Consider the following 25,851-nt stretch of genomic DNA (forward strand, 5'->3'; position numbering starts at 1 on the left):
AATCTACTCTCAAAGCACCAAAGCTACTGAAAGTGAAGTAATATTGCCAATGGCTTCGTAACCTTCAAGCTTAATGTGCTTGGCTTTCAGGCTGCCTAAAAACAGTTGCTTTCTAAGCATGTAGTTTGAGTCTTTGAATGAAAATTAAGATGTGGAAAGAATTTAGTAGCTCTCCTTTCAATATATGTTTTAAATATTGCTCCTATTGAGAATGAGATTTAATAACGATACTGTTTCCTACTGTGAGAACATGCAGGGAGCCATTCTTCAGCAAGAGTTACAATGATCATCCTAGATAAAAGCACAGGGGTTTGATAAGCAGAAAAGCAGCACAATGAAACACATGGGAAAACAACATTAGGCTAAACTTGTGACTCACCAGTTCATACACTGGGCACTCAGGTTATTTTTGTGCACTAGCTGAACCCAGGGAGTTAGCCTGTCTCACCCAATTGCTAATTCATGCTTAATGTTAGTGCAGCGATCAAAAGCAATGCTGCTTGAAGGAACTGCACCTGGAAGGAAGGGAGAATATATTTTTGTAACCACTGGCTCTGCTTCTTGCTTCCGATTTGGTGAGGTGCTGCTCAGTTCATGAAGGTGGGAGATGACAATTCCCAGGGTGGCTTCCATCTCTGCTCTGTGCTGAAGCTGCTGAATAATTTAAGTAGTTCTTCATGGGTCAAACTGAAGACCAGACACAAAGCTCATAGGGCAGAAGGTACGAGTGCTTTTTCTAGCTAAGAGTAAAAAACCCATTGGTCATGACTGTGCTTTCTCAGTCTTCTCAAAGCATTGTAACTCTATTGACTTGAGTCTGTTCCGTGGCAGCAGGCAGAAGTGCCAAGTATCATTTAAACAGAGGGGGCCTCTCAAGTTTATTTTGATGAAATATCTGTGTTCTCTGGCTTCTCATGAGGGCATTCAGCTTTGCTACTCATTATCACCCTGCTTGGGCTTGGCTCCTTGAGTGGGAGCTCCTTGGTAATGAGCCCACAAAGAGCTGCTGCAATATGGACCCTCTGGAGCTTCACTCGTCTTTGTCCCAGAATTTTACTTGTCTGCTGTTTGCCACCTACACCCTTCCTCTCACATAGTCCTTTTTCTGAATAAGTGGTTATAAGTTTACTGTTTATCACTGGGAGCCCTGGCTGAAGTTCAGAAGCTGAATGGACCATGTTAGTTGTGGGAGATGGATGGGAAGTTCTGGCTAGGTGGAGATTTTCATGAAGATGCTGTAGGTATTGGGAGGTAATCGGAGAGAAACCAAAGATATCAGAAACTCTGAAGTGGTTAGGACCAAATGCTGGAGAGAATAAGGCCTTATAGATTTGTTTAGGGGTCAGTAACTGTTGAGCTTCCCTGCATCTCGCCCCAGGAGCTGATTGCCTGAGGAAATTGTTTCAGATGAGATGGTGAAACATTCCCTAAGCCACCTCATCCTCAGGCCTTGTTAGAAGCATTGCACTGCCTGTCATCCTTCCATTCTAATTCCTTCCTCCCTTAGCTGCCTCTCTAATAGCCACAGTGGAGGCTCTTTGCAAAGGTCGTGGAAGGGGACCTGTGACTGGAGGGGAAAACGTGCACCGACGGTGCTCTAAGCAGTTCTGTGTGGCTGAGGCTCTGTAGCTACTGAGTACATTGTTGTAAATTTACAACATACACAACCAAGTAAAGTTCTGGGTTTCAATCTGATCTTGGAGTTGGGGCATCTGTAACAGTACAGCACATCTAACCCTACAAGGATCAGTGGTGCTGTCCCTTGGGAGACTCCTGAGTTTTACCTTCCTGGGGTTGTGAGAGCTTTGCAGATTGCAGCATAACCTGATGTGGCTGGTGGGACATACTGAGGTGTGAAAAACTTAATGAAAATAAAGGTAGAAAGGATTGTGTAACTGTAAGTAGGGATAACAGAGGTTTTAGCACATGCTAATGAGAGGAGGAGTTCAGGCAGAAATGAAAATGTGTTTCTGAAGTTGGTATACTAAAAGGGCCAGCAAAGAAGAATCAAACCAAGGCTTTTTTTTTTTTTTTTTTTTTATTTTGAAGTATTTCAGCAGAAGCCAGTGCAGCCAGTTGTGTGATTGTTCCAGCCACCCAAACACATCAGCTGCCTGCCTTGGCACAGTGTGAGCTAAGGCAGCTACAGGGCTGCTGGCAAACAGCTGGCCCTCCTTCATCTGCCTGGAGCACAAGCACAGTAAATGAGCATCTGTTTGCCCTCCACATTGTAGACACCCTCTGGCTTCATTTTATGAATAATCAAAGAGTGGTTTGGGGTTTTTTCAAGAAATAGTTTTAAATGTTACTATGTTATAAAACAAAAACAAAAACAACCACAAAAAAACTCCAACAAAAGAGCAGTTGGAAGAGCTCTGTGTAAAAAGCCATGTGGCTAGGGTCTAAAGAGTAACAATTTTTCTTCTTACTCTGGCTGACAGGGGTCTGTGATAACTTTTTCCATGCCTCCCCTCCCTTTTTTTTTTTTAACTTTCACAGACTAAAATTCTGAAGTTTTTGCCACCCCACTGTAAGTGAAGACAGCCTAAGCTAGAATTTTTGCCTGCCACTTCAAATTGCCTGTGAAATTCATCACAAAGCCTTTCAAAAGTTTCCTCTACCAAACTGAAAATGGAATATAGCCACAGCACAAGCACTGCTGATTCACTAAGCAAAATCATGCTCCTTGAGTGCCTATCCTCTGATTCCCAGGAGAGCAACAGAGAGCTCACAGGTAGAGACAGAATCATAGGGTGAGTTGGGTTGGAAGGAACCTTGAAGATCATCTAGTTCCAGCTTCCATGCCACAGACAGGCACACCTTCCACTAAACCAAACTGCTCAAAGCTCCATCCAGCCTGGTGTTGAACACTACCAGGGACAGACCATCCACAACCTCTCTGGGCAATCTGTACCAGTGTTTCACCACCCACTCTGAAGAACTTCTTCCTTATCTCTAACCTAAATCTACTTTCTTTCAGTTTAAAATACTTATTCAGCCTATCACTACATGTTCTTGTGAAAAGCCTCTTCCAATCTTTCCTCTAGGACCTTATTAGGTCTTGGATGTCTTAATGTGCTTTAGAGTTTGGAGTCAACTCCTGACAGTGATGGAGACTCTGGGCATTAGCTGCCACTGGGAAATCTGTATTCACTGAGGTACTCGGTGTGGAAAAGATGTTCTCTTCCTCTTAAATAAATAAATAACTAATGTGCAATTTGCTGACACAAACTATTTGCTTAAAACAGGCAATAGGCCTTGGGGAGATATTTATGATACAGTCTAGATTGACTTTAGCAAGCAGCAGCTGGTGCTTTCACACTGCATGGTGCTGGAATGATCTTCTCTGCTGCAAGGTAGAGAGGCAGAAAATGCAGCTGCATCTTTCTAGAGCTAATTTGAGAAAAGCAATGAGCTGGTAATTACCACGTTTCCCAGCTGGTCTTTATGAGGGTAAAAGGTTTAATCATAGATGGAGGATGGAAGAGGAAAACACTAAGCAGACTGCAAACCAGTGTTAACAAATGTCTCAAACCAGTGTTAACAAATGTCTCTTGTGGAGATACTTGGGAATTTTAAGCTCTTGTTGCCTTGGAGGAGCTGTCCTAGGGGTTATGCCCTGTGTATGTTGAGTTTCCTCAGGAAGACTCTGTGATGGGAGTTTTGTGATGGCTTTGTACCCTTTGGGCTCATCCAGGTCAGAGATCTTCCCAGACCTTGGGGGGAAAAAAAAGGAACTGAGCTCAGTCTTCAAAGAGCAAAGTAAGGGGAGGTTTCTGGGGAGTTCTTCCAGTCAGCATCTCATTTCTGCTTGACTCATACAAATAATTTATAAGCTCAATTAATGCAACAAAATCTAAATATTTATGTACCCACTTAGCTAATGTTTGGCTCTATTCATAAATGAGCATCTTGCAAGAGCTTCTTTTTGACAAGTCAATAAAGTAAGCATGGAGAGTACCTTTGTGTTAAATCAGTCATGCTTCATTAAGCCTCCCAGAGTACCAAAGCCTGGCTAAAAACTGAACCAAAAGTGACAATAGAGTAGGTTTGGTGGGAATAGCTTAAATACTTAAACTTGAGGAGAATAAGAACCTGCTGTTTATTTTCTTAGTTGGTGGAGGAAAAGCAGGTGAATCTGAGGGGTTTGACCATTCATTTCAGTTTTTGAGCTGGATTGTTAGTGCTGTGCCATGGAGGGTAATAGGGGAGGAGAGCAGTCACATATTAATGTACTGCTCTTTGGGGCAGTTTCTATTGACTAACTCTGCTGTTATGAGCAAGAGGAAATGATGTCAGACCTAGGTCTGGCTCAAGGTTTGATTTTTGCCAACCAGAACCCAGTCTGTGAATTCTGATGGATCTGTGACTTCTGATGAATGAAAATTTTTTGATAGGTCTGCCTGTAAGGAAGTAAGAAAGCTTTTAAACTAGCACTTTGCATACTTATCTTATGCCCTTTGCATACTTAACATATGATTATTCCTTTGATTGACTTTGTTGATAGCATATCAATCTAAGCTGGCTGGGTTTGACACCTGTGTTTTGAATGATAAAAGAATATTTTGCTCATGTTAAGAAACAATAATTTATTATGCATGATAAGGCAAAATGTGTTTCATCTCATCTCTTGATTGCTCAAATCAAAATAATAGAAATGCAATAAAGAGCTGAGGGCTAAGTCTAGCAATTTATATTTGCTTTTCTGAAATGTTTTTATTTGGTATGATCACAACTCATTTCTCCATTTAAATTCCCTGAGGGGAAAATCTTGAAGTAAGATTCCATGATGCTAAGTGATGAACAGATATAAAAGTGAAAAGACAGCTCCTGTCCCAAGTCTTGCAATTGAATTTAGTCAAGGGATGTCAAAAGTGAGCTCTCTGAGAGACCATCCCAGGTTCTCTGCCTTGCTGTCCCAGGGGGGTGTTTATCCTGGGTGGGCAGTAGACTGGAGAAAGAATTTTGCCAAAGGCCTCATCCTGCACCCAGTGAGAACAGAACAGAACTCAAGATTGCCTCAAGAGTTAGGAAGGGGACAGTTTGACCAGACTCAGACTTTTTTGTTTTGTTTTGTTTTGTTTTGTTTTCTGTGGAAGTGGAAGCAGAATATTTTACCTGTGAGGTGGGACCCTGAGTCCATCAGGGACCTGGAGTCACAGGACTTGCAGCCTGTGCTGTTTGTGCTCTGTGAGAGGGACAGGCAGCTTCTGGAGTTTGGAGTTCACCTTTCTTCTGGCTGTGTGCAGAGGCCAAGCCAATACATCACAGTTAAATAACACTGGGTAGAGCTAAGGGAGTCAGACCCAGTCTTGGTTTGCAGTGTCAGTTCTTCTCTTTTCATGCATGACTTTAGGCGTGCAGAGTCCCTGCAGTTAATTAAAAGATTGACTTAGTCATATGCAGCCACTGAACCATAGGCAAAACCTTCAAAGTGTGAATTCTGTGCAAGGTGAAGGATATTTTTAAATATTTGTTCATCAAAAATATTTCTCAGTTGCTTTCACCAGTTGTATTGAAGTTGATCTGTGCCTGAGTTTGCCTTCTCTTCAAAGCCCATCACATAAACATCCTTTAAAGTCAGCTTGGGGGAAAAAATTAATTCATTCTCTCCTATCAGGTATGTAGCAGATGAGTATGTGGAAAACCACTTTTTTGGTGGTTTTGTCAGCCAGAAGGAAATGAAAGCCTTTTTTGGGTGCTCTAGAAGAGAGAGATGTGCTAATTGGATGGCATTTGGCTGTCGGTGCAGCAGATGAAAACTGGGCTCTGTCAGCAAAGGTGGAGAGGTCAGAAAAGAAAGAGAGAAAATTATTTCATTTGGAGGTGAAGGTCATCTGAAATAAGTGATTGCACATTTGAAGGGCCACCAAGGGGAAAACTGATGAATGTTAAGATATTTTTGTATTGTTCTATTTCATTCTTTTTTTTTTTCTTTTCTCGTTTGTAATGCTTACGGACACAGGAAGTGGAGGTAGGTTTTTAACTTCTAACTTGCAAATATCCATAGACTGAGTAAAAATATTTAAAGCATATCATCATTCATATCATGCTTTAAACTTACATGATCACCTGGTCATACCACACTTTAAACTCCTAGGATCACCTGGTCATATCCACACATTTAAAAACTCAATAGGAGTCACCTGTTCATATCACACTTTAAACTCCTAGAATCAACTGTTCATACCACACTTTAAACTCCTAGGATCACCTGTTCATATCACACTTTAAACTCCTAGAATCAACTGTTCATACCACACTTTAAACTCCTAGGATCACCTGTTCATATCACACTTTAAACTCCTAGAATCAACTGTTCATACACCATTTAACTCTCGGATCACTGTTTATACCACATTTAAACTCCTAGGGATCACCTGTTCTTTTCACTTTAAACGCTGAGGATCACTGTTATATCACACTTATAAACCTAGAATCAACTGTTCATACAACTTTAAATGCTAGGTTATCAACCTGTTTGACTACCACACTTTAAACTCTAGGATTCACTGTTCATACCACACTTTAAATCCTAGGATCACCTGATTCATATCACACTTAAATTAGAATCAATCTGTTCTTCATACCACACTTTAAACTTAGGATCACTGTTTATACCAACCTTTAAACTCCTAGGATCAACTGTTCATTCACACTTTAACCTCTAGAAACAAACTGTTCATGACCACACTTTAAAATCCTAGGATCACTGTTATACCACACTTTAAAGCTCCTAGGGATCACTGTTCATACCACACTTTAAATCTAGGATCACCTGTTCATATCACACTTTAAACTCTAGAGATCAACTGTTTCTACCACACTTTTTAAACTTGGTATCCTCCTGTTCATACCACACTTTAAACTCTAGGATTCACCTGTTCATATCACACTTTAAACTCCTAGAATCACCTGGTCATACCACACTTTAAACTCCTAGGATCACCTGGTCATACCACACTTTAAACTCCTAGGATCACCTGTTCATATCACACTTTAAACTCTAGAATCAACTGTTCATTACCCCACTTATAAACTCTAGGATCACCTGTTTATACCTACTTTGAAGAAATGCTAGGAATCAACCTGTTATCCACACTTTAAACTCCTTGGATATACTGTCTATCACACTTTAAACTCCTAGAATCACCTGTTCATACCACACTTTAAACTCCTAGGATCAACTGTTCAGATCACACTTTAAACTCCTAGGATCACCTGTTCATACCACACTTCAAACTCCTAGGATCAACTGTTCATACCACACTTTAAACTCATAGGATCACCTACCAATATTGCTCTAAATTAAATGTATTGATACATGTTAATTCATAGAATCATTTCTGTTGGAAAAGATCTTTAAGATCATAGAGTTCAACCATTATTAATGTGCTGACATCACTTTATTAACATGTTACTATTAAGATGCCATAATGATTTTATATCTTACAGTAGGCAGATGACTGTCTGTCCTGGTAGAAAGCTTGGATTTCTGTGCAGTCATTTTTGTCAGGAGGGTGTTACATTGAATGGGAATGTTAAATCTCTTTAATAAAGCTGATTGTGTTTTATGTATATCTACTCACACCTAGAAATCAATCTGGTAGTTAGGCACACTCTGCTGCTCTATCAGCAAGCTGCTTTTCTGTTAAGTCACAGGGGAATGATGATACCCACTCAGAGATGTTAAGAGTTGTTCCTCCTAACAAAAGTCATTTCAGGTTAATGTATAAATTTCAGTGCCTTGCAGAGCAAGAGCACAAAGCCCTGCCAGAGCTTTAGGTGGTATTTAAATGAGACATAGATTTTCTGCTCAGCTGTATCTACAGGGTGAATTTCACCTTTAGGGTGCCATAACCATTCAGTTACAGCTTTTGCTGGTATATCAATGCTGAAGTGGAACTCTAGTGCTGTATTTTCTGTTGTCCAGCTGGCACAAGTTATTTTGAACTGCTGTTGACGGTATTGCTCTAGTGCATTGTGAAGTCATTATTTGCTCCTATAAATAATAATGAGTTTTGTATATTGAAAAATCTCGAAGGTTTTCTCTATTCTGCTTTTTAGGAAGGTGTTGCATATTTTTTTTTCCTCATGTATTTTCCTATGCTACCATACTGCACTTTCAGGCATATTCTAAAATAAAAACGGTTTCAGTTTTCAAAAGGAAATAATAAACAGGTCTGCATAAAGGAGAAAAGGAGAAAGGATAGGTTTAGGGAGGAGATGGTATTTTGTGGGGGGTTTTGTGAGGAAGGTGCATTTTCTGTAAGATATTCCTTTGACAATTCCATTTCCAATCCTTATTTCAAAACTGGTTCCATATGCCAACAGCATAGAAAATCTCTCTTGGGATGTGAATTATTTAACAGTTTCTGGTGCTGAAAACTCGGCAGCAAAGCAACACCTAGGAGAAAATGTAAGCAGGCAAAAATAAGCATATTTTGTTGCTGAAAGACAATTATTCTGTTCAAAAAGCTTAAAACCAAGCATGTTCTGAAAAGTGATTAATGCTTGGTGAATTTAGCAGTACATCAGAATCAGTTACAAAGCTTTGTATAACCATGAGGGTGTTTTTATATTAACAAACCTCTAGAATTCAAAGGCAAGTCTCTGATTCTATTTCTGGTGCCCAACCCCTTACTTCTGAAGGAAAAGTAAAGATACTTTTGATGTATCTGAAGTCAATTCTGACTAATAATCTTTGTTGTTATTGTGGAAGATTGTCACTGTCCATGAAGTCAGTACAGGTAATGAGCAAATGTTGTACCTGGAGGAAGAAAATACCTTTCTTCCTGACAGTCATGAGAATCCCATCCAACCTCCTTCATCACAGGGAGAATTTGCCTATCCTTGCCTGTCCTCAGAGCAAGACAGCAGCCCACGGTTCACACAGTGTTCATACTTTCTGCTTCTCCTGCTGGCCATGGTGTTCAGAGGAGAGCATGCTGCCATGAGGTGCATCCACTGGCCTACAAGTGAGGGCATGGAGAGTCCCCACTCTTCATGTAACAGCCCCAAGGGCTGTTCTGAACCCAAAAAGTAAGACATGCTGGCTTCCGTGTGTCCCCAGTATTCCAAGTTAGGGTGACTTGATATATCGCATGAGGGCATGTGGAATTCAGTGTGCTGGAGATAAATGGGAAACAAAGTCCTGCGGAAGAAACAATTTGGCTGTCTTATTCACACTGATGGGTGTTCAGTTACCCTTCTGGCAGGAAAAAGAAATCTAAGTGTCATTCTGAACAGCTTGATAAAGACATCTCTGCAGTGGCCACCCTGAAGAAATTAAAAAGAACTCTGGATATATTAAAAAGCAAATCAAAATTCATGTGCAGGAAAAATATCCCAGTGTTACAGAAAACTTCCATGCTTCCTCCCTTCACATAGGCTGCTCTGTTGGCATCACATCCTCTCAAAGAGGACACACGTGAGATATACAGAATATGCTGAAGCTAAATATAACAGTTGGGCTGGATCCCACTCTGAAGTAGGGGAAACTTTGCCTTCAGGTAAACATTTGCTAAGTACATAGAATACAAATTGATGCTACACACAGAAGAGTTTTCTATGATTTCTACAGAGAGACTCATTTGCAGCAGAAGAATCATTTGGCCAGGAATGCTGTGGCATGCTGAAAGTTCCAGCCTCCTCCATTTTAAAGTCCTGAGTGATGTAAAACAGAACCACAAGACTCACAGCAGGATAATATCTGATATGTTACATTAACTTTAAGGAGATTAAAACAAATTTCCTAGTGGGAACAGTGACAGAAGTATTCACTGCAGGTGCTCCTGGATGTTGCTGTACTTTGGGTATAATCCTTATGATACTGTTGCTCTATTTCTGTACCTCACAATGGTGTCATTTACATTTGTCCAAATGAATGAAAGTACTTTGGATTTCCTTTGCTGACTTTCACCACACCAGCATGGTGTGGATCGTGTTACATCACCAAGCAATACGCTCTTACCTTTGTTATCAAAAGCTGTGGGCTAATAGGAAATAATAAAGAGTGATAGAGACAATATTTAATAACAGGCATACTCTGAAAAAGAGTTCAGAAGAAAAAAATCAAGGTGCTGAATATCCAAGGAAGTTTTTATGCTTTAATTTCTAACGTGCGTTTACTACTCTTTAGGACACAATCTGTTGATAATCTTATCTGATTGGGATCAAAAGAGGAGTTCATTCATTTGTAGTTCTGTTATGTCACATTGTACTGAGAAGCTTTGTTCCTTTTTTCCTGAGGTGTTTTTTTTTCCTTTTCTCCCCATTTAGGATGATTATTTCAGAAACTGGAATCCAAACAAGCCTTTTGATCAAGGTAAAGCTAGTACACGTTTTGTGGTTGTCTTCTGTTTTGTGCTGTCCTCATCTGCTTTATGCCTTTCTTCCTCCATCTGTCCCATGCATTAGTGAAGAGTTATATTCATACTTGCATCGCCTTCCCAATTTAGTCACAGCTTGAGGTGGTTTATGTGTAAAGGTTTGACTCAGCCAGTGTTTTTCAGCCAGGTTTTTTAATTCCCCATCTATCCCAGTTTATATCCAATGATGATATATATATGCATAGGAGGATTCTCTGTAACAATGAATCCTGGCCTGACATGCAATTTCAACCAGCTCTTGCCGTGTGTATTTCCCCACACGTTAAAAACTTTGCTAAATGAATGTCATAAATGTCACTGCTGCATTTCCTAACACTTAAGGGGCCAATTCTTTCAAGCTAGTTCTAATGTATGAGTTTCAGGGCTGTTTTTCCAGAGAAAAGGCTGTTGGGTATAGGACACTGATTCAGATACAGAGTCTCTAAGCGTTGCACTTTGTCTCGGTGAGTAGTTAAGTTACAGCAGTATTTTGACAATTTCCTGGCCAGCCCCCAAAGGATAGGGGAAAAAAACCAATGAAAAATATTCTACTTGTGGTGTGCAGGATAGCACTGGAAACAATAGCCATGCCAGGAGAAAGAGCTTCAGCCTGGCAAGTTAAAAGAGGGCTCAGATAGCAACTCCACATCAAGCATTCTCTGCTTGGTGTTCATAGCCAACAAGAAGTTTCTCAGGGGGGGATGGCAGAGACATTCACTCTGAATACCATAGATGAGCATCACTAGAAACATCAGCCCTGTTGTTGCTAGGTGTGGTGGGTTGTGTTTGATGCTTAATGTCTTGTTAGTGAGAAATGCTACATGCAAGGAAATCTCAGGAGTCCATCCTCTGAAAGACAAGTACAGAAGCAGCACAAGCTGATAGCTTGCTGGAATTTTGTCCTTAAAATCCAAATATTGTACTTTAACTTTGCTCTTTCTTCTATTTGTCATTTTGACACTAAGATTCTGTAAGAGTCCATACCAGAGCACCCTCAAGAAGAGTAATATGAAACCACTTGGGGTTTGTATTTCATTATTTCTTAAAGCATTCTAGAACAAGACAAATTTGCAGGACAAATGCTAAAAGCTGCAGTATGCACAGCTTCATTTCATTTGGTAAAAGCAATTATCAGCTCTTTGATTTGTGGACAGTAACCACTCACAAGGCAAGGTCCAGGTTGTTTAGCTTCTCTGCTTGCCTTTTGACAGTTGCTCATTTTTCCTGTTTATAACACTCAGTGAAGCTGATATAATCCTGCTTGAGAACACATATGAGGTGAGGGTATTACAGCAGCAAACTCGTAGCTGGACAGTAGACTTCTTCCATTGCTTAAAGCATTTTCAGGCTCCTGGATTTCTTTGGCTAGCTTGGGTTCATTGTTCAACACCATGCCTCTTGAACTGTAGAATGTGTGTCCTAGATTTTTATTTAAATTATATTCTGTATGATTCAATCTACTTCTGCTCTGAAATTTGTAGGGATTTTAAAAGATGTTGTCCTGAAGTCATTCAGAGAGGAATGATCATGCACACAATAACTACAATACAAATTATTTCAGTCATGTAGATCCATTGCACAGTCCTCCTCTCTTCTGGATCCTGTAGTCAAAGTTAAGTGACATTCAAATAGAGTGTGACACCTCCTTCAGCATGTGAAGTGGCTATCTGGAGATATAATTGTTGCAATTTTTCATTCCTGCAAGTAAATTGCTTGGGCAAATTATTGAGCAGCCAGGTAGAGTTCATGGTGAAACAGTCGCAGTGTGATGCACAGAAGGAAACAACAAAGTAAAATGGAAATGGCCTTCTCCAAGCATGACCTGGCTCTGGTGTCACTGGGATTTAACCAGTGGATAATGTCAATGGTGCCTAATTGCAGGAGGTTCCAAATAGTTTAGATGCTTATTTTTAAATAACTACTTAAAAAAAACAACTCCTGTTGCAGGAAAAAAGCAAAACACCAAACCAAACCTTTTTATGCCTTTGGAACCCAACCAGCATGGGATGAGACTTGTGAATCACAGCACAAATGAGAAGAAAGAATGCATCAGTTAAGAAGGAGAAGGAGAGGCAAGAACTAATAAATGATGGGGACAAGATAAATGACAGGGCAGTGGAAGAGATGAAATCGCAATGTGTGGTTTATTTGCTTTCCATTTGAGCTTGGCAGTCATTTATTTTATAAGCAGGAGTCAGAAAAGGGAGCAGCTTTGCCGATCTGAGATTGAATCTTCGAAGTTACGGAAGTGTTTAGGAAGAAAATACCCCTTGGAAGTCTCTGAAGGAGCTTTAACGAAAAGTCACTTCACATCTATTTCTGTATTTCATTGTCAAACATGTTCCTTGTATTGTCTGCAGGCAGCTCACAGGAACACCATTGAGGGCTTATGTATGTTAGAGCTGAAGAGTGGAGAATTTCTGTCTTTATGGAAATGCAGCTTCAGTGTCAAAGGAAAGGGAGAGATGATGTTTCTGTCTAGGCATATATCCACAGTAACTTTCAAAGGTGTTGGAGAGATTTAGGATTACAAATCCTACTGACTTCAAATGGAACTTAACACTCCTACCATTTTCAGAGGCCTCCTGACCCTTTTTCTTCCCAAGAGGAAAAACAGAAAAGGTAAATCCTGGCACAATACTGCAAAAAAGATTTTGATGTGACATGCTTTAAAACTGTCTTGTTGGTGGTGTTACTGAGATGTCTGACTCAGGGCAAAACCACAAATCGTTTCAGAGACTCTAAAATCACATGTGGATACCTTGAAGCAACAGTCACACATCTGTTAAAGATCCTTGTCTCTTTACAGAGAAAAGGGTCATTTCTCTTTCAGTGTAAAATCTCCCCCAAGACTATGAATAGTCTGTCATCAGAGAGGAGGATGCAAGCCAGGTGATGCTGCCTGAGAGTGGTACTCTGCCTTGCACAGACACCTGTGCACAGCTTCTGTCCCATTCAGATCTTGCTAATGGATTTTATTTGGCCAATAAGGCATTCCTTTTGACAAAGAGGTTACTACTCTTGGCCATGGTAAAATTCACCTGGAATACAAACTTCAAATAGCCACTCATGACTTTCCCAAAAGGTTTCTTACCCAAAAGAATTATATTAGAAAACTATTGCTTAGTTCAGTTAGATCTGCACAGAGCAGTTCAGTTAGATCTTCATGGAGCAGTTCAGTTAGATCTTCATGGAGCAGTTCAGTTAGATCTCCATGGAGCAGTTCAGTTAGATCTTCATGGAGCAGTTCAGTTAGATCTCCATGAAGCAGTTCAGTTAGATCTTCATGGAGCAGTTCAGTTAGATCTCCATGAAGCAGTTCAGTTAGATCTTCATGGAGCAGTTCAGTTAGATCTTCATGGAGCAGTTCAGTTAGATCTTCATGGAGCAGTTCAGTTAGATCTTCATGGAGCAGTTCAGTTAGATCTTCATGGAGCAGTTCAGTTAGATCTGCACAGAGCAGTTCAGTTAGATCTCCATGAAGCAGTTCAGTTAGATCTTCATGGAGCAGTTCAGTTAGATCTTCATGGAGCAGTTCAGTTAGATCTTCATGGAGCAGTTCAGTTAGATCTTCATGGAGCAGTTCAGTTAGATCTTCGTGGAGCAGTTCAGTTAGATCTCCATGAAGCAGTTCAGTTAGATCTTCATGGAGCAGTTCAGTTAGATCTCCATGAAGCAGTTCAGTTAGATCTCCATGAAGCAGTTCAGTTAGATCTCCATGAAGCAGTTCAGTTAGATCTTCATGGAGCAGTTCAGTTAGATCTTCATGGAGCAGTTCAGTTAGATCTCCATGGAGCAGTTCAGTTAGATCTTCATGGAGCAGTTCAGTTAGATCTCCATGAAGCAGTTCAGTTAGATCTTCATGGAGCAGTTCAGTTAGATCTCCATGGAGCAGTTCAGTTAGATCTCCATGAAGCAGTTCAGTTAGATCTTCATGGAGCAGTTCAGTTAGATCTCCATGGAGCAGTTCAGTTAGATCTTCATGGAGCAGTTCAGTTAGATCTTCATGGAGCAGTTCAGTTAGATCTCCATGAAGCAGTTCAGTTAGATCTTCATGGAGCAGTTCAGTTAGATCTCCATGAAGCAGTTCAGTTAGATCTTCATGGAGCAGTTCAGTTAGATCTCCATGGAGCAGTTTAATCAGATCTTCATGGAGCATGTGAGCCTTTAGCCACTGTGATGCTGTTACTCCAAATCTGAAGAGAAATCATGTGCTGTTGCTGCTGTCAGCATTATGAATTAGATGCTGACCAGACTAACCCTCAGTTTGTATATGTGTATGGCTACGTGTGTGTGTAAATGTCTATCTGCTGTATATGAGTATAGAGTTCCATAGAGCAAGTGCTAAGACAAAGGGAAGGAAGGAACATTGTCTTTCTCTTTTCCAGGTGTTTTCCACCTCAGGTTTAATTTCTGTGTTTTTCCATGCAAAGAAAAAAAGAGTAGTCAGAAGATTTGTATTTTTTTCCTGTGATGTAAGCTGCAAGAAAATTGTTTAATCTGTCTCTAGTTTTAAATTCTTCATTCTCCCTGCCCTGATATTTTCCTCCATGTCATTCCTTTCAGCTTTGGGGTGTTTAAATGCCCCCTTGTGCTCTTGCATGATTTTGGAGATAGAAAACCTTTTATTTTGTATTTTTGGGGGTTCTTATAGAACCTGTGCAGGTCCTGCAGTAAGGAGCCTTAGCTTGCTCTTGTGAACTCAGTAGCAGCTCTGTGTTCTTACCACAGTTGTTATTTTCAGAGATAACCCAAAGGCAAATTTTAACCTCACAACACCCAAGTTCTTCCTACAGTGATTAAAGAAAAGAAACTCCTGGGTGGGTGAAGAAAAGCAGACAACTGCCTCTCTCCCTGGGTTGTATGGGAAATTGAGGCTAGCATCATTAAGCTGAGGCTAGCATCATTAAGCTGAGGCTAACTTGGGTGAATACCCACTTTTTGGGTCAGATTGACAGGTTTTTACTGTTTAAAATCTCTTTCTCAATTCTAATTCTAAGATCATGTTTGAATACTCTAGTTGTGAAGTCTTTATATGGAAGCCAGGCTGTAGAATCATAATGAAAGAGGTAGGAGGGCAGTAACCGAAGGTGCTAGCACCTGCCAGAGGTGATCTTGCAAAGGCAGCTGGAGGATTCAGCATGTTTCACAGATTTTAAAACCAACAGTAGTCAGAGCTTTTGAATATCTGCAGTTTTGCTTCCAGGCTTGTATTTTATTTGCATCTTTTAAAGCAGAGTGTGCTGGGTCCAACCAACTCTATTCTTTTCCAAGAAAAAACAAACAAACAAACAAACAAACAAAACCCAAACAAAAAACCAACAAAAACAGAGGTAGTTTTTTTCAGCAGATTGAATTATTTAATTATACATTTTCAAACAAAAGCAGTGTAATCAAGCTGACAGCTTTCTGCTTGCAGCATGTAGAGGAATCTCTGCATGGATATCTGAAGAAAAGCAATACCTTGTTTTGTTGAAAGGCAAACAGGGCTTGTGCCTCGGCGCCCGTCGGGACTCACACGAGGTATCTTTGCATAGCATGCCTTTTGGAGGCAAGTCAGCCTGAATGCTTCAGCTCTGTCTCAGAGGGGACTTGAGTGATCAGAAGTTATTTTTAGCCTAGCTACCAGCCCAGCTTTTTATTCATCTTGAAGCCAGGAGAAAGCAATACAAAGAGCAGCATCTTTCCGAGTGAGCCGAACTAACAAGGCATTCGGACTGCGGCAGGCAGGGGAGCGTAGAGCCTGCACATGATGGCTGGGCATTAATACTGAGCTCAGGCCTGTCAGAGCTGCACAGCAGTGGAAGGGGCAGGTTAGGCAGGATTTTAAAATACAAATCAAAGAGTTGGGGGGTTTTCTGACAAGGTCATTTGAGAGTTCTTAAGGAGTTTGACAGCTAACTTGACATACTTTCCTGGTCTTCTCCATCTCCGTTGGGGAAAGAAAAGAGGCAGCTAGGGGAAAAGTTTAGCATAATATTCTCAAGGCAGATACTGATATGGTAATTAAATATGTCTGATATTCTGCACCTATTCAGACTTGCCAGGAAAATAACTCATTAAGGCTTTCTGTTGATTTTTTTTTAAATGTAAGAATTTCTACCAAAAGCTACTTTTCAATGGCTTTAGAGTATTCTTCTACAGACAAATAGATGTTATCGATTGTCTGATCAGATGCACAACTAATAGCATGTTTTATTAAGTTTAAAGTTGCTGAAAACAGTCTGGAATGGTCACCATTTGTCTTGCCATATGTCTTTTTTTAAGGCATCATTACCCAGAACAGGGGAGCTGTGGAAGGAATGGGATGCACTTTGTATTGCAGATACATAAGCTCTGAATCCAGAAATGTTCAAACCATTGAGCTGCCATTCTTACTGGCCACAAGGCTGTAGAAGGACACAGTAAGAGGGAGAAAAATCTTGATTCTGTTGCAGTGCTGAGATTTTTCCCAGGTTTATGCCTAAAACCTAAACTGTGGAACTGTCTGTTCAAGTAGGTGCAAGTCTCACCCTTTCTAATTTTGGCTATGCCACTCAGATGATTGCAGTGGCCTGAGCTGCTCTGAATGTCCTATCTTGTCCCTGCCTCCTGCAGTGAGGCAAAGGGACTGGCTAGAAACATGGTGTACTGGTTTACCTATCATTGGTGATTGCATCCCAAGTATTGCAAGCTGCTGGACTTGTAATGAAAAGAAGCTCCTGATGAGAACTATTGGTATTTGTACTTTCTCCCCTCCTGCACTGAATTGTACCTGTGTCTTCCAGTCTCTAACTAATCCACAAATAGGCTCCTGCATCTGTGGAGAATAAAGTTTGCCTAAAATCCATCAGCCTTCCAAAACAAAAAAGAAGATAATGGGAAGCCTGTGATGCAGGATGAAAATCATAGAACCTGCAATTATTTTTGAACATGTAATTTTCTGTTAGCCCAGTTAAGATGTTCTTTCAGAAAAGCCTGCATAAATTCCTTTCAGAGAGTTGTTTAATACTGTACACATCTCTAGCCACAAATATATGTTAGTTTTATAATAAATGTTTTCTATTACTGTGCCTCAGATGGCAGATTTCAATTGAATAACTTATTTTGCAATTTATTTTTTGACTGTGGTTGAATTACTTTTAGAGGCTTATTCATGGAACCACTGCACATGAATTATGTTTGCAAATCTTCACTAAATCAGTGCAATCTTAAAACGTGCTAACTGAATCAACAGGCAACAATAACTGAGATGCAGCTCCTGGAGTTGTCTTCCATCCCATGCGTTGCAAGCACATACAGCTGCTTGTATCCTCCAAGCAGCTGCCTGTGGTTCTCTTCTTGGGCAAGGGGCATAATAACTGAGTTCCTTATAAGCTTGTAAGCAAGCAATTTAGTCGTTAAATATGGCATCAGAAGTGACAGAGGTGGGGTGGCTGCCTGTGATTGTGTGCTGACTGATGTGCTTTGAGCAGAGACAATGATCGATAGGTTGCTTGTCTAGAATTTGATTAGGGGAGCACTTGTTAGTTCTGTCAATAATGGTGCTACTTTTCTTTTAATATGTCTTACTTCATTAACTGTAAAGCAGATGTGATTTTTAAAGGCATATTCCTGCCTCCCCGTGTTCATCCAGCTCCCACTGAAGTAAAATACATTTTGGGGGGAGGATCACAGGGCCCAGCCCTGCTCTCATTGACATCACTTAGTGAGCAGGAGTCTCATTCCTTTGCTGAAGTTCACTTCAGTTCTTTTTTGGAAACCTACCTGAACCTTCCAAAGTCATGTGTGTTTGGAAAATAAATGCCTGCAAAGCTTCTTCCTTTTGTGCTGTAAGAGAGACTCCAGTCTGAAAGCCCAAACTCAGAAAGCCAAGTATGAAATGGGATATTTGGGCAAGGATGCAGGAATAGGTTTTTTTACAAGTGTAGGAAGGGAAGGTCTTTTTACAAGAAGGAAGGGAAAAACCAAGCAGAATGATGGCTCACTGCTCAGTGGAGAAGGGACACATAAAGGCGTTGCTGAGAAAGCCAAAGCAGTGTTACCTGTCTTTGCTTTGGCTTTCACTTCAAAGGTCAGCAGTGTAGTGTAAGATTCTGGAGTACAGAAAGAACAGAGTTGAGTAAATTAGGTGTTTGCACATCAGCTGGAACTGATTAAAGCTTCAAGAGATTTGTCTGAAATTATTTTAAAGATGCTAGGAATTACCCTTGAAAATGTGTGAAATTGTAGAAGACTGGGAAAGGACCAGCATCAATGTTTTTGAAAGGAAGAAAATATGAAATTATATCCTGGGAGTTGAACCTGAAATCCTGGGGGAAAGAGTAATAGAATAAATAATAAAGCAAATATTAATTAGCATCAGGAAGATAAGGGGAAGAATAAAACTGGTGTGGATGTCAAACTTAACTAATTTTCTTCTGTGACATTTACAGGCCTAGTGACTCAGCAATGAGCTTCGCTGTTGTCTCCTAGCTTGACTTTAATAAGGCTTCTGACACAGTCTTACAGTGTTGTCTTATAAGGAAGTTAAAGAACTAGTGTCTAAAAGAAATAATTATGAGGTAACTAGAAAATGAGTTGGAAAAAGGCATTGTGATAGTAACTGCTGAAAGTTCAGTGTCAGGCTGGAGGGATAAGTTGAGTAGGGCTCCTCTGTGATCTGTTTTGGGTCCAGTATTCACCATTTTCATGAAATTGTAGGTGCTGAAATGAGTGTGCTTAGGAAATGTAGCATGGCAATGAAATCCACAGTCACATTAAGAGATGTAAGAAATGGTCTGAAAACAAAGGCTAAAGTTTATTCTGGGCAGTTGCAAAGTTCTTTGCCTTGGTAAGAATAGTCATCCTCACAAAACAGGATGCAAAACAATTAGGCAGTGATCAACTGGGAGAAAAAGGGTGGGGGATTACAGGGGATTACAAATAGAACATGAGTCAACAACGCCATTCTGTTGCAGAAAAGGCAAATGTTCACTGGCATGGGTAACCGTGAGTAATCCTTCAGCTCTTAGTCAGTGCCAGTAAGACCTTTGGCTGGAATACCTTGTCCAGATTTGAGTACCAGGCTTCTAGAGTAGTATGAATCAGCTGGAAAGTGCCCAGGTAAAAGTAACAGCTATGCTCAGAGCTGCAGAAAATATGCTCTGCAAAGAAAGATTGAAGGAGAGTGTGGAGAGAAAAAAACAACTAAAACGCCAAAGCAACCCTCAAATCCTGTTTTCAGATACAGAAAGTTAACTGCAAAGTGGAGGAGTTGTTTGCTGTCCATTGTGCATACAGCAAGGAAGATTAATTTTGACTTTTGTAATGACAGCAATACCTAAGCATGGGGAGAGATATTTTAAAGAGGTTGTGGACACTCTATCTTTGAAAGTATTTCTGAAGCAGGCTAGACAAATGTCTTGCAGATCATCACACATTGATAGCTGATGGAGCTGTGGGGAAGGGAAAGGAATCAGCATCCTTCCCAGAAGTGCCATTCTAGCCCTCTGATTCTGTGATTGTATTTTGATTGATGGAAACCAGCTAATTTCATTGCAAGCACATAAGAAATGCTGAAGAAGGTATTTCTTAGAACAGATTTCCAGTCAAAGCAAAGAAGGAAAATTAATGAATCTGTATACTTAATAGACATTTTGGCACCACATGAAAAAATACAGGTTCTCCTTTGGTGGGAGTAGTGTGCATAAACTTCAGGAGAGACACTGAGCATGGTTGTCACGGGCTTGCAAACCTACATGAATGGAAACAGGGACTGGCAAAAGGCAGCCCATTTTCTCTGACTGCTTCCCTCTATCTCATTTGTAATACAGAGTCAGGGGGACTCCATATGCGTGCTGGTGTAGGGAGGTTTTTGGTCCAGGCAGGAGTAAAGTCATGATCTAAACCAAAAGTTGAAGATTTGGGTGAAAATCAGTTAAGCATTCTCTTGCAATTCATCAGCTGAAACATGACAACCCATGTGTATGTAGGAATTAAATCTTCTTTTGCTATAAACCAGGTGTCCAGGTCATCAAAACATTAATTGAATCACAGCTACCTTTCTTCCTGTTCTCATTACTTCAGATTAAACAGATTTGCATAAAATAATATTATTTCTGCTCTAATCTGATTGCTTGTATTCCAGCTTTGCAGTCCTTGGTCATCTGGAAAGTTACTTTAAGCTCCACAATGGTGTTAAGCAGCACACAGCAAGATGAATAAAAAATGTTTTCCTGTCTGTTCTGGTGGTGTTCTGCTCTAAAAGGTTCTCTAATAGTAAGATGTTGAAAATGAGTATCAGTGTGGTGAGCCTTGTTTAGCCATTCAGTCATGTTCTGGCTTTCCTCTCTGTGTCCTCTGGCTGCAGTGTATCAATGAACCTTGGCACTCACACATGGCTCTGAGTTATCAACAGCTTTATTTGAATGTCTTGTTGACCATATGTACATTGTCTTTAAAGTGTAGGGACAGGAAAACTAAATCTGAAGACCTGAATTGATGTCCAGTATTTTCCTTCCTGAAACCTCTGAGCATTTGATCTGTTTCACCTAAGGGAGATCAGTGAGCAGCATCAGTGGCTTGTATGTGTGCATCCTTGGAGTGCCTCTTGAGCCAGCCAAGAGGGATGCATACAAATAAAGTGCTGCCCCAAAATCTGGAACTGTCATGTTCACTTTAACTACAAGGCAAGACAATATAATCAAATCTGTAGTACAAGTAGGTTTTGTTTCTGGGATAGCTTTAATTTGTAAGCTCAGCAATTGAATCACTTAAGCCCTTCACTTCCCATCTCATCCTTAACAACACACAAACAGGCTCCTGTGATAAATGGATGCACAGATAAGCAATCCTAGGGATCATTGCACATTGCAGCAATCCTTAATGCAATGTGAGGAAGCATTATTGTAATTATTTTAATGTGATATCTCAAGTGTGTTCATGGAGTTTCTCCTTTCTTTTAATTGCTGGAGGTTAAAAAACCCCAAACAGACAAAAAACCCCACCAAAACCCACCAAAATCCCAAAGAAAACCCAACCAAACATGCATGTAGTAGCCTCTAAGAGCAAATATATCTTATCTTTGCTGTGAAGGTTGCATCATCTAAGTCTCTTTCTGTGTTCAGTGGGGACCTTTGTAATGACCTTTCATATTTAAATCAAGCAATGAAATGTCACTAACTGGCTGAAGAAGTCTGCAAAACTGTGATAGAAACTCTGCTTTCCATACTGTTAAATACAGACAACTTAGGAAAAAATGTGTCTGCTGCTTTCTCAGCAGACTATAAAGCTACCCAAGGACTCAGAATTAGCTCAAAAAGAATAGCCATAATTTGTTAATTCTGTTCTGAACTCTAGCTCTAATGGTTTGTATGTTAGCGTCAATTCACTCTAGCCCATAGGATCCATTTCTCCTCAAAAACCAAGTTATATTTAGCTAGCTCAGAGGAGAGTATGCTGCAATAATTTTGTACGACTTCTGTAAGCAACATTTCCATCTTTGATTTTATCAGGCATCACCACCTTGCATCCTTTCCTCTAATGGCAGAGCTGCAAATTGGCCATTCTCCTGGAGGTCAATGCTTTTGTTTCTCTCCCTCCCTCCTGATTTTTCTACCGTTTGCCTGACAGGAGTGGTACAGGAGTCTCACCTGGTGATTGTTTGCAGTATGCCCTTAGAGAGGCATGCTGGTTTTGAACATAGTTTCTGAAGTAGCAGTGCTCTTTGTAAATTTCAGCTCCTCAGCACCCCTGGGGCTGCAGTGAATAGCCCCAGTGAATATCCAGCTGCCTGCCATTTCTGCAACCAAAAGCTAAATGCTCTTACCTATACTCCATGATGTCTTTGTTAACTGTCTTCCACACCTTCTTACTCAGATAAACTCAAGTTACCTCAGTAGCCCTGAGTGTTTAAAGAACTGTTCATAATTATGTGAAGATTTGCTTAGATCTTGGGAGATTTGGAGGTTGCTGACCTAAAAATGCAATGCTGAGAGTGGTCCTTCTGCATGGACTCTGAATCAAAGAGAAGCCTGGTGCTTCTGACCCTTCCAATTGTACTTTGGCATCTGTAGCAGCTAAAATTTGACATTCATGGTAGAGCCTGAAAACTCTTTAGCAATCACACCTTGCTTTGTATCGTTTTGGTTCTCTTTCTTTCTTTTTCATTTCCTTGCTGGCACGGTAAGATAACATCTTGTCTGTCTGAATTCCCACTTGTGCTGCCAGCTTCTACATAGGTCAAAGCATTTGAAATACCCAAATAAAACCATGAAAACCCACACTCAAGTAAAGCCATGAAAAGCACAAATCTATTTGCAAAACATCATCAGGACCTTAATGTGGATGATAAGTCCCAGCATCAGAAACAATAAATATATTGCTCTTGATAGTTCAGAACATAAAGATCCTGAGTTAATTACTTTTCATCTTTGGATACTTCCCCAATAGAACTCCTAAATATGCCACTGCTATGTGCTGGGTATAGGCTGTACTGAGTTGTTCTCACTCCTAATTGCCTATCTTTGTTCCCAGCTTTATCATTATTCTGTTGCAAGAAAAGTGACTTGATATTTAGGCAAACATTTTTCATTTTCTTTATGTTTCTCCTTCCCAGCTGCTTTTTCATCAAGTGGCACTCGTGGTGTATTTTCCTACACAGGACTGTGCCAATAACGTTTTACCAGTGCCCATAAATAAATTAAGTATACTGTGGCTTGAAAGAGAAATTGCTATCAGCTGGTGTTCTGCTCTCTACAAAACATTTTATCTTCCTTCACTTGCTATTACTTTGCTCTCCCTTGACTCTGTATAGGAAGTTGTATTCCCTGTTAGTGGCATGTGGTGCATTTGTGTGTAGCATGCTTGATGTATGGAACTGTTGCAGACACCTAGCGTTGATAGCTTCACTTTTGAAATTGCATTGAAGATGAACTTTTTGACAGATGGAGCTGCTGATATGGTTTGGAAATAGGTCTGTTTGTATCAGTCAGTCAGGTAATCCATTTTTCAAATTGGGGGAAAAAAAAAAAAAGGTTTGAGATGAAAGAGGAGAGAGAGGCCACCCATCTAGATGGAGCAGAGAGCTTAAGCCCAAAAGGAGGAATGCACTCGAGAGCTGTATCTGTTGTATTTCGATGATACAACAAATAAATTCCTTTTCACAGGCTACACTTTTAAACAGAACATTGTTGGTTAGCCTCATCTCATCTGCACAGTTATCTGAAAGCCAGATGCCTTGCCTGGGGGAGTTGTCCATTTTGTCTTTGTGCCAGGCACTGAAATAGAGCTTTTAGATGAGGAAGCCACTTTGAGGTCTGGCTAAGACTAATTAACTTTCAGAAGGCTAAAATTAGATGGATTCAGGTATTGCACAGATCCTATTCAGGCAGGTGAAATGCATATGGGGACCTCTTCTATACGATGTAATCTCAAGTTCCCCCACAGAAGAAGTGAAACGTACCAGAGTTGTTAAATTGATGAGGATATTGTCCTGCTTTTGAAGCTCCAATTGAGTGAATTTTGCATCTCTAACTACTTCCATGTTTTGTGGAAGAGGTGGTGCAGTCCAGCAGAGAAGTTGCACAGGTTATTGTTTTAGCTGAGTGTATGACCTCCCTGTTCTGCAGGGGGGATGTTGTGGTCTAGAAGAGCTGAGTAAATGAGTGTAGTGGTACCAACTGCAGAGTCCTCAGTTCTTCTCAGTTTCCTGCATTCCTCTTTCTCCTGGTTTCCCTCCACAGTCTCTTCCTTCTGAGACACCCCAGAAATTCTTTGGTTCTATTAGCTACAGGATGGCATAGACAAAATCTCCCTAGTGACTGACCCTTTCTGGTGCCATTGCTGGTGCTCAGAATGGGCTTGTTCAAGACACTTTTGAAATCTTTACACTTCCTGATTGTGGATTGTTTACACAGTTTCCCTGTGCACAAAAGCTGTTCAAGGTTCATTCTGTTTGGACAAGAGATGGATCATACCTTGTCTGAAACAGTCACCTGAAGGTCACAGGCTTAGACCAACCACTATGCTCATTGGACAGAATTCACTGGAAATTGCTTTATCCGTGTTTTCTGAAATGTGAAAGAACAATAGATTCTGCCAGGCTTTCAAATGAAACAACTGGAAGGAAATGTGTGACATTAAATAACCATGACAGGTGTCCCTTATCAGCAGGACTCTGCTGGATCACACTCCTCTAAGCATTTGTATCATCTTTGTGAAGGCCCCACAGTATTTGAAGACTACCCAGCTAAGAATGTGGCAAAACACCAGACAGTCAGTGGGGGGAGGGGGAAAGTCTGTTGGGTTGAAGGCTGCAGGAGCTGGGAATTTATGATAGTGTCACTTTTACTGTTTTCCTTTGAACTGGGAAGAGGTGAGGAAGAAAGAGAGTGGAGAGATGTGAAAATGAAGTATGCAGCAGATGATGCTTAACACTTTGAAAAAGAATCAGTCAGTTTAATAATGGATTTTCTGTGTGGCAGTCCTTTGGCATAGCTGATTTGTACCTGTCCATTAGTATGCTCTCTGTTTTGTCAGCAGCAAAGAGGAAAGGGTCTTTTGCTTGCTTTTCTGAGAGAACTGGAGTTCTGTGTTCTCTAGGCAGCTTTTAAATTAAAAATTATTGGTTTGAATTAAAATAATGAATCCAGGCTCTCCAGACCTTAAGATAGGAAGTTTTTATCTCACTTCTAGTTAGTATTCTGTGAGAGAGTCACAGAATGATAGGGCTTGGAAAGGATCTCTGGAGATCATGTAGTCCAACACCCCTGCCAGAGCAGGTTCACCTGGAGCAGGCTGCACAGGACAGCATCCAGGTGGGTTTGGAATGACTCTAGAGAAGGAGGCTCCACCCTCTCTCTGGACAGCCTGTTCCAGTGCTCCACAACCTTCAAACAAGATGGAAAGATTTCTTTTGATGTGGTGGAGGGGCCAAAAAGGGAAGATTTGAAGGTATGTCTGGAGCAAAGGGTTTTTTTTAAAGGAATATTTTTAGTATATCTATTTTGGCGTATATCTACATGAAATTCTATTTTGGTATCTCCCTCCATGTGTTTGTCCCATTTATTGGCACAGTAAGGTGTTTCAGAAGGAAATTAATAAAAATTGAAGTCTGAAATCATCACAAGCATGCTTTTTTTTTTGAAGGCACTGAGTAATTATAATTGGCCATTCTTGTATGAAGGCAATTTCCTCAATGATAAGAACTCTTAGTTTGAGAAATTAATTTTCAGCATGCTGACTAAATAAAAAAGTTCATTAAAATCATTGTATGGTCTCTAGCAGGGAGCTAATAACAATGTTTTGTCTTGTATTTCAATTATGGTGGATGTGAATTAACCAGTATTTTAATAAAAATTAGGACTTGGGTTTCTTTTTCCATTGAGTGAATTCACATGATGTGTCTGAATCTTATAGAGCCTAGGGTGTGGATATGTGTGGTGAATGGATTTGATTGTAATGAATTATAATGTAATTGCCCTGTCTTGGCAATTAAAGATGGGCATTAAGTCTTAATTCA

General features: G+C 40.3%; 1 protein-coding gene across 1 annotated transcript in view; it reads left to right on the top strand.

Moving 5' to 3' along the window:
* Nucleotides 1-25,851, top strand: part of SPOCK1 (SPARC (osteonectin), cwcv and kazal like domains proteoglycan 1) — a 313,109-nt gene that overhangs the window by 94,185 nt on the left and 193,073 nt on the right. Inside the window, exons 2-3 of the mRNA XM_054389068.1 lie at nucleotides 5,966-5,974; nucleotides 10,282-10,327. Of these exons, the coding sequence (XP_054245043.1) occupies nucleotides 5,966-5,974; nucleotides 10,282-10,327 (55 nt within the window). The remainder of the gene's footprint in view (nucleotides 1-5,965; nucleotides 5,975-10,281; nucleotides 10,328-25,851) is intronic.

Source organism: Indicator indicator, chromosome 18, assembly GCF_027791375.1.
Source record: "Indicator indicator isolate 239-I01 chromosome 18, UM_Iind_1.1, whole genome shotgun sequence".
NCBI lineage: Eukaryota > Metazoa > Chordata > Aves > Piciformes > Indicatoridae > Indicator > Indicator indicator.